Source organism: Stegodyphus dumicola, chromosome 4, assembly GCF_044657685.1.
Source record: "Stegodyphus dumicola isolate Sdum_Otavi_A_Nest chromosome 4, ASM4465768v1".
Classification (NCBI taxonomy): Eukaryota; Metazoa; Arthropoda; class Arachnida; order Araneae; family Eresidae; genus Stegodyphus; species Stegodyphus dumicola.
This window is the reverse complement of record NC_140771.1, coordinates 250,801,838-250,815,709: the sequence shown is the minus strand read 5'-3', so window position 1 is coordinate 250,815,709 and position 13,872 is coordinate 250,801,838. Positions and strand designations below refer to the sequence as shown.

The window sequence follows — 13,872 nt, the reverse complement described above, 5'->3', positions numbered from 1 at the left end:
TTGCATACAGATTTACTAAAGGCGTAAAAACCTAAACCGGAAGATAAAAATAACATATTTAAATTATTTTTAAAGCAAAAAATGCGCAATTTAGATACATATAAGAATAAAAAAACTGAGATCACTGAGCCGAGTAACAGAGTGGATATATATATACATATATTTATATACGTTTAGGGCGGCCGATCGCAACCAAAATACGAGGTGCACATATACATGTTACAGCAGTCCTATATACAAAATTTCAACGTTCTGAGGCTACTCGTTTTTGAGTTACGCACGTACGTACATACGTTCGTACAGACGCCACGAAAAATTCTCTTCAGAATTCATTTTAAAGCAGTTTTATAATTTTTTGGGAGGTCATTTATTCTGTCCTTTGTACAGATATCACGCAAAAAATCGTTAAATTGCATTCGATAGCGGTCAAAATGGATATTTTCGTTGAAATATGCTGCCTGAAACTTTTCGCGGTTACAATAATTCCTTTTTACTTCGTACAAGGAAGTAAAAACAAAGATTTCAGATTTTATATTACGCCTAAAGAGACTTTTTTTACCGTTTTGTGTGTTACCTTTATTTATTAAATATCATGTTCTTCGCAATTAAATCATAAAAGTAAATTCAACAGCAATATCGCAAAATAATTTAAAAAGAGCATATCTGTAATATCTCCGAAACAGTGTCCCGCGCTTCAGGAAAAAAAAAAAAAGTTTTTTTTTTGTACAATTTTGCCATTGTTCGCTTTAAAATCGTTGAGTTTCTTAATCAAAACTCATAAATGCTTTGCAAAATATGAAATAGATCATAAAACAATTTCCAAATTTGCGCTTCCAGATGTCCATATTCGGGTGGAGACGTATGTTATTCAAAATGGGATGGCTCTAGGTTTATGCAGATTCTTCATTATTTAATTTGTTTAAATTAATACAGGGTGATAATAATTGTTGGCAACAATTTGAAAAGTGAAACGGACATTTGAAGTTTTCGACACAAAATGCCAAAACGAAATTAATAGTTTTTCTGGGCTAACAAATACGTTTTACAATTAAGCAATTTCAGTATTTAAGGATAACTTTTATAAGCCTGAAAATATTTTGGCATATTCCCTGAAAAAACTCAGTCGTAACCAACCCAATAAGTCAAATCACTTGAAACTGATAGTTTGCATAGAAATAGTCGTGAGCTAGCTATGATCTAACTGATAACAAACACTAGTTCAAAGCTGTCTTAACATATCGGAGATCATATTTTTAGAAATTTACTGTTAATTTTGAAAGGTTAGCCTAGATAAATATCCCAGTACATTTCAAAAGCCCAGGAGTCAAAGATTCGTTTAACTCTTAGCAAACCGAAACTTTCGCTAACCTTAGACTTCAAATACTGAAACGCCTGAATTTAAGGGAAACTGCAAATTTTTGGGAAGGCATAACCATTCGATATTTACGGAACCGGATTCAGAAACATATGTATGTATGCATGTATGCATGGATGTGTTCATGCATACACACGTATGTATCTGCGTACACATAGATATATATGCGCATACACATATACACACATGCATAGTAAAACATCAAAAATGATGTAGTGCATGAAGACAGAGATGGTCTCATCATAGTCGTGGTTTGATTGAGAAAATCTAAAGTAGAAAACCCATATACATGCATGCACTGAGTATAACATGCATGTCTTATAGTAAACTCTACCGACAATAAAAGTATCAAATCATTAGCCTAAAGAAGCGTTAATTCAGAAGGGCTATTAGTCTAAAGGTCTGAATCTATTTTCAAAATGTTGCCACCAAATATTATCGTCCTGTATTATATTTAAAGAAATTGAACAATGAAGAATCCGCCTCAACGTGTGTATGTTTTCCGCATTGTGAAAAAAAGATGGTACCTAGAGCCGTCCAATTTTGAATAACGTAGTCCTCCGCCTAAACATGGGCTCATGAAAGCCCGAATTTTGAATTTGTTTTATTATCTGCTTCATATTTCGTAGAACTTTAACGAACTTGTGATTAACAAACTCAAGGATTTCAATGCGAGCAATGGCAACACAGTACGGAAAAAAAAATATCTTCAGCTCGCGAGACTGCTTATCGGGAATTCTAAAAGATATGCTGTTTTTAAATATTTTGTGGTATTACTGTTTAATTGAATTTTTTGTAGTTTAAGGGTGAAAAACATGATATTTAATAAATAATGGTAACACGCAAAACGTTAAAGAATGGCGTAATGTAAAATCGGAAAGTTATCAGATTTTTTTTTTTTTTTTACTTTTTATTTACTTAATGTGCGAATGACTTTCATGCTTAGTAGTTCAGTAGTTTATACTTCTTATTTTACTAAAAAGAGTTTTAAAATAAAATCAAAATTTTATTCGACAAGTATTAAGCTTTTTTTTTTCTCTTATTTTTATTTCTACCTGATTTGATTTGGAGCTTCTAAGAAAAATAATATCTCAGCTTATGAATTTATTTTATAAATCATATTTTCTTTTTAGGTCTCATATTTTCTTTTTGTGTGAAATTCTATACTGCATTTGCCGTTATTAAAATATCTCAAATGAACAAAAGATATCAAAAATTAGCAAACTTTTCTTTGAATCAATTATCCGCGACTGTAACCATTGTCCTACAGTGCAAAGAAACCGTCTTATATGCGCATTGGTTAAAAACGCCCGAGGATTCTTTATTATGTTTTCAAAAGTTGATAAAAAAAAGAATAATAATACAAAAATTCTCTTCTGTTATCTGCGTTTTGCTAAAGGCAAAATTATTTATGCCTGTATTTTATGAATAAGAGCGCTGATCAAGGAACTGAAAATTATTGCGATTATTTTAATAAAACAGCAGCTCCTATTGAAATAAAGTTACTAAATGAATTGAAATTCGAAATGTACCTTTGTCATATCAGTGAAGTATTTAAATTTTTAAAGCGAATAAAGAATCTCTATTAAGTGAATAATTGTGGACTAATTAGATAAAAGTTATTTTTACGTGTGCTGTAAATATAAATTTTAATATAACCCTTATTGTTTAACATATATTTATCTATGCAAATATATATCGTATAGTTTCCTGTTAATAATACTGTTTTCATTTGTAGGGACATTTCCTTTCTTCGAAGCAGAAGAGATTTAAAATGAGCAATGCCCTTGTCGGGACTTGAACCACGAACCTCTCGAATATGCGCCGAGCGTGCTGACCATTACACCCCGAAGCCATGCTAATTAAGAACCTTATTAGTTTTACAAAAAATTATTTACTGTTATATCAGTTTTCAATACGATCGCAAACATATCCATCATTTTTCAAGCTCGAATTTTAATTCGGTATTTTAATTTTGAAATGTTGATGAACAAAAAAGAAAGGGAAAAAAGTTTAAAAAATAAGAAAATCTGAAAGCTTTCAGATTTTACATTACTCCCGAGGACGTTTTATTTAAAGCTTTATGTGGTTACTTTTATATATTAAATATTAGTTTCTTCGCACTTAAACAGTAAAATTTAACTCAACAGCAATATCACAAAATATTTATAAACAGCATATCTTTAGAATTTCCGATACACGGTTTCGCTCGCTGGCTTTGAAATCGTTGAATTTGCTAATCAAAAATTCGCTAAACCTTTACAAAATTTGAAATAGATAATAAAACAAATTCAAAACTCAAAATTTCGGTCTTCAGATGTTGGGTTGGAGGACCACGTTATTCAAAATTTGTTAGCTTTGGGTACCGTTGTTCCTTCACAGTGCAAGAAACATTCATGCATCCATGCAAATTCTTCATTATTTAGTTTCTTTAATGCAAGGCGATAATATTTGGTGGCAACAGTTTAAACAGTGAACTAACGCAGAAAGTGAAATGACGCAAAATGCCGTTCTAAGACTAGTAGCCCTTTGTGTCTAAAGCCCCTTTGGGTTAAAATAATATTTATTTTATTTTATTTTTATTTTTATTTATTTCGAAACCCCTCCTTTAGAAGAAGAAATGTTTATCGTAATAGATCTTCATTAGGGTATTAAACATGTTCTTTTATTTACAGCCAGGGGCTCTTGAACAAGCAATGATGGATGCACTTGTGATGGACAGTGTAGACTTCGTGAAATTGCTGCTTGAGAATGGCATCAGTATGCATAAATTTCTTTCGATTCCACGACTTGAAGACCTTTACAACAGCGTAAGTATTTTTCTGAGTGTGAATGAATATAATAATGAATTACCTCGATGACAACTAAATTTTAAACATTGACTGAAAGCGGGGCTAATCTTTGGAATATGGTAACAGGTAGTTTGGCTACATTTTCGTAAGGCGATAAAGGTTACTAGGTAGGACTTTAGCAATCATCTGAGAAGTACACAGTTCGAACCACAGATTATTTTGTCTCAGAGAAATGGGTTGGTGTATTTAATTATGGCAAAGCACACTAGGGCTATCTGCCTAAGAGGAGGGATGTCTTCGTGGAGGACTTTCTAAGGGAAACTGGCTCGTCTCAGAGAAATGAGAGATCATGAGACATGTCATGTGACATTTTCCGGAAAACTCCGATCGTGATTTTAGCTAATAAGCACTTAGAAATAATTTCGCTGCTAAAGTGCACAATCGTCCACTTATTTGTTTGGCGCTTTTTACAAGAATAAGAAGAATTGGATTTTTGTCAATTTTCTTCGACTTTTTAAGTGAAAATAGGTATGTGTGTACATGGATAAAGTCAAGCGTGTGCGCAATGCCATTTTTGTGCAATTCTGGGATGTTTTTTTTAAGTGAAAATAGGTCGACGTGTACATGGATACCGTGTACATGCAATTCTTAGAAACGCGGCAAGCAGTGGGCGATTCTGCACTTTCTTCCAATTTCGCACCTCATCTTCGTCGTGATTAAGCACTTTTGTCCCATATAAATTTTAGCATAAGCGTAATTAGGCTAGCAGATTGTTGGAAAAAATTTTGAGTTAAAAAAAAATATAAAAAAAATGCCTTTACTTCGTCAAAACAAAATGCCGTCCAAAAAAAAAAAAAAAAAAAAAAAACTAGCAGGTTGCTGTAGCAGGGTTGGTTGCCAAATTTTCGCTAAAAATCGCCAAGTTACCATAATTCTAAGATTCACCAAAACGGGTAATATTTCACCTCACGATAAGTATCTTTAGTCCCAGAGAGGGTTCGAAATCCTAATAGTATTAAGTTAAAAAAGAAAAAAAGAGCTTTAACGAAGCTAATATCATCGATCACAACAAGAAACATTCTGCTTGATTTTTGCTTTCTTTTTAAACTTTTGGATTTTTCGAAGCAACTGAAAGTAATCAGTCTATAACAGCTCGACTGGAAGACGAATTTTAGTTTATCTTGGTGTAAAAAGAATATAAGTTGAGTATATGATAAAGCTAATCTCAAAAACATTCTTTTATTAACTGATCCTAAAACTTTTTAAATTTGCTGACTTAAAAAAAAAAAAAAAAGGCAACGAAATTTTGTGGTCTGATGTTAAAAAGTGTTTTGTAAGTTGTATTAGAGTTTATCTCACTGAAACTGAAATGCAATAATAAAACAGGATTCTCCAAATGTTTTCCAGGTTTTTATTTATAGGTAAAAATAAATAATTAGGTTGTTAACTTAAATCTATTTATCTTATTTTTCGTACACCAAAACAGATGCTATATTTAATTTTTGAATTGCAAATTGTGTTGAAACTGTATTGTAATCTCTTTAAGTCTTAAATCATTCATTTTAAAAAATACTGGATTCGGGGTCCGCGGTGAAATTGCACGATGTACCATAATAGGTAAACTCTAAAACAGCGATTCTCAACCGGTGGTACGAAAAAAGAAAAATAGATGGTACACAAAGAAACCAACTATTTTTAACTATTAAATTCAAAAATCTCGTGAAGAAAAAAGAACAATTGATAGAAATTCTTTGTGATCGAAAGCTAACTGAAGATTTCAAAAATAACACACTTGTTAACTTTTGGCTGAACCGAAAAAAAAAAAAAATTTAAAGCCATTTCAAATAAAGCTATTAAATTTTTATTGCCATTTTGCACGACTTTATTTGTATTAAGAAGGATTTTTCTTCCATGGTATATTTGGAAAATAAATAAAGAATAAAACTAAAAGTGGATCCTAATTTACGGTAAAAAAAATCTGATGTGTACACAACATGACTTCCTTGTACGGAATATTAAACTATACGCATTTTTTCTTGAATTTCATTTAAATTGATTGGATTGAATTAAATCTACTTCGTCGACAGCGCATAAACCACACTAGAATAAATGCACTCTTTAAAATTCACTATATTTGTTTACTATAACGACACTCTGAATGCACAAAATTTATATCATTTGAAAAATTATCGTTGCCACATGTTCTATTCAAATACTATAATAAAGCTAAAACGATGTATGAAAGAAATTAAGCAAACAAAACAGAAAAGAAACAGTTTTTCACAGACGATTTAGTATTTCTCATTTAATTAATTCAGCTCTCACTTCGCGAAAAGGCGAAAATACATAAAAACTCAAAATATCTGCATTAAAAATTACGAACTAAATTTTAAACACTTATTTCTTCGAAAAAATTCCAGAAAGGATTAAGCATGATTTAATTCGCAATAATAAATGAAAGCGTTATTTTTGTGTTGCGAAGCTTAGTCTCTCTAGATTGGCAACAAATCTACAATTCTGCTGTTTCAAATGTAAACAAATATGTCTGCCATGTTATTTAAAACTTAACCGCACTTAAACAGCTTTTAAATTGTTGATAATTGTACAAATATTGTTTCCAGAATTACGAAAGGCATAAAAACCTTAACCGGAAGATAAAAACAACATAATTCAATCATTTTTAAAGCAAAAAATGTGCAATTTACAAACATATAAGAGATCACTGAGCCGGGTAACAGAGTGGATATATATATAAATATATTTATATACGTTTGGTGCGGCCGATTGCAACCAAAATACGAGGTGCACATCTACATGTTATAGCAGTCCTATATACAAAATTTCAACGTTCTGAGGCTACTCGTTCTTGAGTGATGCGAGATGCGTACGTACATACGTTCGTACAGACGCCACGAAAAGTTCTCTTCAGACTTCATTTTAAAGCAGTTTTATAATTTTTTTGGAGGAAAGGTGTCTTTTATTCTGTCCTTACGCACAGATATCAAGCAAAATCATCGTTAAATTGCATTCGATAGCGGTCAAAATGGATATTTTCGTTGAAATATGTTGCCTGTAACTTTTCGCGATTACAATACTTCCTTTTTACTTCGTACAAGGAAGTAAAAACTATGTGAAATAAGACTAGACATAAAGAAATTGATCTCTCTTAAATGGGCCTAAATTCCACACTCAATTTTAGAATTAAAATATTGTAACTTAAATTTAAAGTTTGATAATAAAAATTGTAATTGATACACCTTATTGGCTACTTGTATTAAATATACACACATACATTTTTGATAATAAAAATGTATGTGTGTATATTTAATACAAGTAGCCAATAAGGTGTGCAAATGGAAAAATATTTTTTCTTAATATTTCTATTGAGAAATTGAAAGATAATCATTGTAAAATGTAGTGGTGATGCTAAAGTTTTTTTCAATTTTTTGTTTAGATGATGTGGCCCACCAGCGGCCGAGCGGTAAAGTCGCTGAACACTGGTAGTTCGGTCCGAGGTTCGAATCCCGCGAACGGGTTGGCTGCATGGGCGTTTTCGTGGTTTTCCCCATGTGTAACGTGTATACGAGCCAGTTTCCCTTAAAAAGCCCTCCACGAAGGCATCCCTCCTCTTAGGCAGATAGCCCTCGAGGCTTTGCCATACTCACAAACATTTAGATGATGCGCGTTAGAAACGCTGCTCTAGAACCTTAGCAAAGCTTCAGTTGCTCATTTCAAGCTTTCTTTGTGTACCTAATAAAAAGCTTGCAATTTTTTCTTTCTTCTTTGTTTTTGGAAGAGTTAGTCAGCATGGGAAGGCATTCTTCTTCATCCTTCTTCAGATTCAGTTTGTCAGGTATCAGGTACCTCTGCTTTTAAATAGCATTTCGTACCAAAAGCACCAAATGCAGTGCTTCGTAGCTGCATTTGTTTGGGTCGGCCACAGCCACTTCATAGAGCTTTGGTGTAACTCTTTAGCAGTGAGAATACCTAAAGTTGTCAACATTATCAGACGTTCATGGTCAGTAGTCTTTACTTCTGATAAAAGTTTTTCAGGATGACCTCCAATGAGTACATCCATCTTGACCACCGTAAGGGTCTCCTTGAAGGTATAACCTTTCAGTTCTGTCTCTTTTGACAGTCTTCGAGGCTGTATTCTGCTCCATCCCTTGAGAATGCCTTTTGTTTTCACCTTTCCCCTTTGGTTTTTCAACAAGTACCTTTGGCAATTTTCAATTCTCTGCCACGTTTCCTTTTTCTGTTGTTCCTAGGGAGGCAGTCATGCTTTGAATAGCTTCCTGCCCTTCTCCAGATGCTGACTGAGTAACTTGAGGAGATGTCATTTATACCTCACTCGATGGAGGATTCATTTCTGCTCTTTCGATCAATTTCCTTTGGGTTTCTTTGATTTGAGGAAAAATGTCTACCTCAGAGATTTTGCTTGCAAAAGTGGAATTTTTAGTTATGTTATCATTTTTAGCCATATATAAACTAGAAAGAAAGTACAGTAAGACCCCGCTTAACGCTGTTTCGTTTAGCGCTGTTTCGGTTTAGCGCTCTTTTATTTCAACCCGGGGATTCCACGAAATCGCTCGCAGCATACGGGGATTCCCCGAAATATTATGCAGCGATAGGTTTCAAACACATATCCGAAAGAGTGTACTTGTATTTCTTGTTTGGTGCTGTATTGTACAGACATATTTTGAAGGGGTAAATGTGGAAGATGTCGAAGAAATAATTCAAGAAGCAGCGGCTATTCTTTCTAATGATGAGCTCAAGGAATTAACTGAACAAGAAGAAAACAAAAATGCTGACAGCAGTGATTCAGAAGAAGAGCAAAAAGAACTTTCGATGGCGTTTGTAAAAAGGAGTTTGTCTACCATAACTGAAATAATGGATCAATTCATAGAAAATGATCCGAATTCTGACAGGAGCTCAAAAGTAAGGCGTGGTGTTAGAGATGCTCTATCCGTTTATGAAGAACTTTTAAGAGAACAACGCAAAAGAAAAAGGCAAACAACATTAGATGCTTTTGTCACAAAAAGGCAGAACACTGAAAACGCGGAAGGCTAACTAAATATGACTGACTTAGAATTTTATTTGTTTTTTTTTTTTAAGAATATTCGTTTTGTTATTTATATTTTGTTTTTATTTTTGCAAGAAATAATAATGTGGTATTAATTTGGGCTTTAAGAAATAAATGTTTGGTTTTATTTTTATTAAAAAAACATACTTTTTAAATTTAATACCTAACCAATTTCCTAGCCATCTTCCCCTAACCCCAATATTTACATGTAAAGATAGCCTCGTTTAGCGCTGTTTCGCATTACGCTCTACTTTGATGGAACGTATCTCCCGCGTTAAGCGGGGTCTTACTGTACAGGATAAAACGTTACACCCAATATTTGCCTGTTGCGGGGTAAGGCAAAATAATTTAGAAGTTGCTAGGCATTCTAGAGACTCCGTTGAGACACTATAACAGCACTACCATTCACCTTAGGCACGGGTCGCATAACACGAGGTTACTCGAGGGGGTTCGCGGCTTTTTATTCATTATCTGAAGCTATTCTGTCAGATAATACAGATCATCCGACTATCCACCACCTTCCGACGTATCTGGTAGCCATTCGAACCCCAGGATGGGAAGGCATTACCAGTTGACATATGGTACATCGCTGGTGTCTGTACCTGTTAACTTAAATTGCATGAAATATTGGAGTTTGTTACTTTATAAAGTATAAGAATGGTTCCATATGTGATTAATACAAATAAGAGTTCATTTAATTTTTGAGGAAAACTCTGAGGTAATACTCTGAAATGAAACCAAGTTCATGATTAGAAATATGCTTTTTTCTTTTGGCTAAGTTTTAACTTTATTTTATCTCTTAAGACATCTTTTTCCTTGACTTTGAATTGTAACATTTAAATTCTGATACATATATATGTTACCGTGAAAGACCGAAATTGGAGAATGTCGACTTTCACCGGAGAATATCAACATTCACCAAATACGTCGGTGAAAGACCGAATATTTCACTACATTCTTGTATATTCGGACCCTCACCGGTGTATGTCGACAATCACAGTTATGCTCTGGTGAAAGTCGAAAAGAGAGGTCATAAAGTGCCATAATAGTTTAAGTTGTTGCAATAAATAAGATTTGAATCACATAATTTAGTAATTTTTTTTACTGTTATTTTATTTTCTCATTTAGAACGTACTGTATAATTAAGTAAGTTTTTAACTTACTTATTATTTTCCTTTCTCATTTTGAATGTATTGTGTGTTTTAGCTTCTCATATTCTTAAGTTCTTATTTCAAGTGCGTTTATTCGCGACTTAATTACGGAGAAGAAAATATAATATTGTTATATGTTCAACATTCACCATTAGTACATGGTGAATGTCGACATTGACCGGTGTAAGTCAGAAATAAGCTGCATTTCGAAAATATGATACTTACGTATTATCGCAACCAGGTTGGCGCTATTTGTAAGTTTCAGTAAAAAAGTATGAATAGAAAGAAAATGTACATTTATTAATTACAGATAATTTTAATACAGTTTTTTATATTATTTTGTTTTAAAATATGAAATACCAATTAAACCCTTCCGGTTTCGAATTTGAATAAGCTGCAGAATTATTTTTTCGGCGGAAATCTTTTGGCTATTGCTTTTAGCACTGATTGAAAACCGTATTCGCCATAACCATGTACACTTCGACTTATTTTTACTTAAAAAAACATCTCAGAATTGCAGAAAAATGGCATTGCGCACACTCTTGACTTTATCCACGTACACTGCTATTTTCTCATAAATTACAAAAATTTGCACGAAAATGCAGGAAAATTTTGTGAATCTCCACATGCTCTTTTTACAAAACTACATATAACACGTAGGGTTGCCGTAAGTAGGGTCGCCAAATTTGGCAATTTATGCGAATTTTGACCTGGTTGCGATAATACGTAAGTACCGAAAAGGTTTCGGACATACGCCAAGAGACTATGTGAATGTTGACATTCACCGGTGAAAGTCGACATTCTCCAGATTTCGGTGTTTCACCGTGAAATGCATATTCGAAAAGAAAGATTGATTTTAATGAAATATGTAGGTGGCGCTGGCGTTTTTGACTTCTGACGCCACCTATACAACTTCGTAAATGTGCTAAACAGTTCAGTTGTTATCGGAGTACTGCTATGTGAGGTTGTCATTGCATTATGTCAGAGTTAACAGACTTCGAAAGTGGGCAAATTGTTGGAGCACGTACGGTAGTTGCTTCCGTAAGCAAGGTAGCCGAGGTGTTTAGTGTTTCAAGAGGTAGTGTATCGAAGATTTATTCCGAATATTTGAAAAGCGGGAAAACATCATCTGCTAAATGACAGCGCGGACGAAAGTGTGTCCTGAGTGAACGTGACAGACGATCATTAAGGGCAATTGTGACGAAAAATATGAAGACCACAGCTGCAAAATTACTGCTGAAATGAACGTTGTGTTACCGAACCCTGCGAGTACCAAAACAATTAGAAGGGAGCTTCATAAACAGGGAATTGCTGGCCGTGCTGCAATCGAGAAGCCACTCATCAGTGATGCTAATGCCCGTAACAGGAAAAGGTGGTGTTTAAGTCATAAAGCCTGGACTATAGAGCAGTGGAAGCGAGTAATATGGTCTGACGAGTCTTCTTTCACATTGTTTCCCACTTCTGGCCGAGTTTACGTCTGGAGAACGCCACCTCAAGCCTATAATACAGACTACTTGTTGCCAAGAGTGAAACATGGCGGGGGTTCTGTTATGGTTTGGGCAGCCATATCGTGGTTCTCTGCTAGCCCCGTGATAACTGTGTCAGGGCACATGACTGACAAGACTTATGTGAACATTTTGGCCGATCAAGTTCATCCCATGGTACAAACTTTGTTCCCCGATGGTGATGGTGTCTTCCAAGACGACAAAGCCCCTGTTCACACAGCTCACATTGTCCAGGACTGGTTTTCTGAGCACGAGGATGAGTTGTCCCATCTACCCTGGCCACCACAGTCACCAGACCTGAATATTATCGAACCTTTGTGGTCTACATTGGAACGGAAAGTGCGTTCTCGTTATCCACCGCCAACATCGTTATCTGAACTTGCCACCGTTTTGCAGGAAGAATGGTATAATATTCCCTTGGCAAACATACAGGAACTGTATTTATCCATTTCGAGAAGACTGCAAGCCGTTTTGGATGCCAACGGGTTTCCTACACCATATTAAGCAAAGAAACATGTTTTTTTAAAGGTGTTTCCATATTTTTGTCCAACCCCTGTATATTGATCCCGACTTAAAACTTCGTAGATTTCGATCTCATTGGCTGTTTGACATTCCAAACATAAGCGACCAACAGTACATACCAAATACTGTTTTCAGCTTCTCATTAATAATGTACTGTTGAGTGCTTATAGATTCGTAATGGAGTGAACTCACAAGTCCTATAATAGGTTAATAAAATTTATTTTCATCTAAAAGAAATATTGCAGAATTATTGTAATTTTCCGCAGAAATATTCATACAAGTAGTCACAGTATAATCAGTAGTTACACTTCAAACTACTAATAACGTTAAACACAACACAATACAAGTGCATTTAAAAAGAAAGCTAACTCGGATTTATCTCAGTTCACGCAGAACTACAACTCGCAACAACAATAACTGAGCAGATAAACTCATCTGCTCTCTCTCTGAGCTTTCATCGTTTCCAACCGGCCGCCAAGATTTTTATAGAACTTTCTGCTTCTTGAAATTACTGGAAAGCAGTAAGTGTATGGGATTACGGGTACAGCTAACATAGCGGTCAATAACATTTATTCAATTTGAATGCATATTACTGTGATACAATGACTGGGACAAAATGTTGCCAAATGTTTAAGTTTGGCGAATTTTGGAAATTTCTCGCCAATTTTGGCAACAAAGTAAGTCTGTCGCCAAAATTGTTATCAGTTTAGGGCTATCTCACTAAATTACCTATTTTTGAGATACCTATTTGCTTAACGTTAATGCGGTTACAGCCGAAAACATCGCGGACGAAAACGTCGCGGAGAAAACAACGCAAGGCGAAAACGTCGTGCTACAAAACATCGTGGGAGAAAACATCGCAAAGAAAAAACATCTGAGTTCTAAAACATCGTGGTACAAAACATCGTCATCGAAAATAAAGTGGTTCAAAAACTTCGCAGTTTAAAAACATCGTCGTCGAAAACATCGTGGTAAAAAATAAAGTATCTACAAATCATCTCATGACGATAACATCGCAGACATGCTTTTTTCAGGCTTTAATAACTGTAAATGGATATTCCCATAATGATCTGTGAGCGTAAGATGTGAAGAAGGATAATTTTTACTTTTACATTTTTTTATTAATTAATCAATTTTTGCTTAAAGTAAGAAGGAAACTAAAGCATAGAAAATTAAATGCGACTTATAGCTTATACTTTTCATGAAAAATTACCAGTAAAAACTGTATAAAAATGATTTATTAATGGCCTTTGTTAGTTAACTATGTCGGTTTAAAATTCTATTGAGTGTTATAAATTGAATTAATTTTCTAGGCTCAAGTTTCCTTCTTATTTTCTCAGCAAAAATTTATTAGTTAATAAAAATGTGAAAGTAAAAATTGTCCTTCTTTCCATCTTGCGCTCACAGATCATTATGGGAATATCCATTTACAATTACTAAAGCC

The 13,872-nt window shown here is 34.1% G+C and overlaps 1 protein-coding gene across 1 annotated transcript in view; it reads left to right on the top strand.

Moving 5' to 3' along the window:
• The window catches only part of Trpm (transient receptor potential cation channel, subfamily M), a 1,045,900-nt gene that overhangs the window by 932,840 nt on the left and 99,188 nt on the right, over positions 1-13,872 (top strand). The window contains exon 11 of the mRNA XM_085816215.1: positions 4,051-4,185. Coding sequence (XP_085672341.1) covers positions 4,051-4,185 — 135 coding nt within the window. The remainder of the gene's footprint in view (positions 1-4,050; positions 4,186-13,872) is intronic.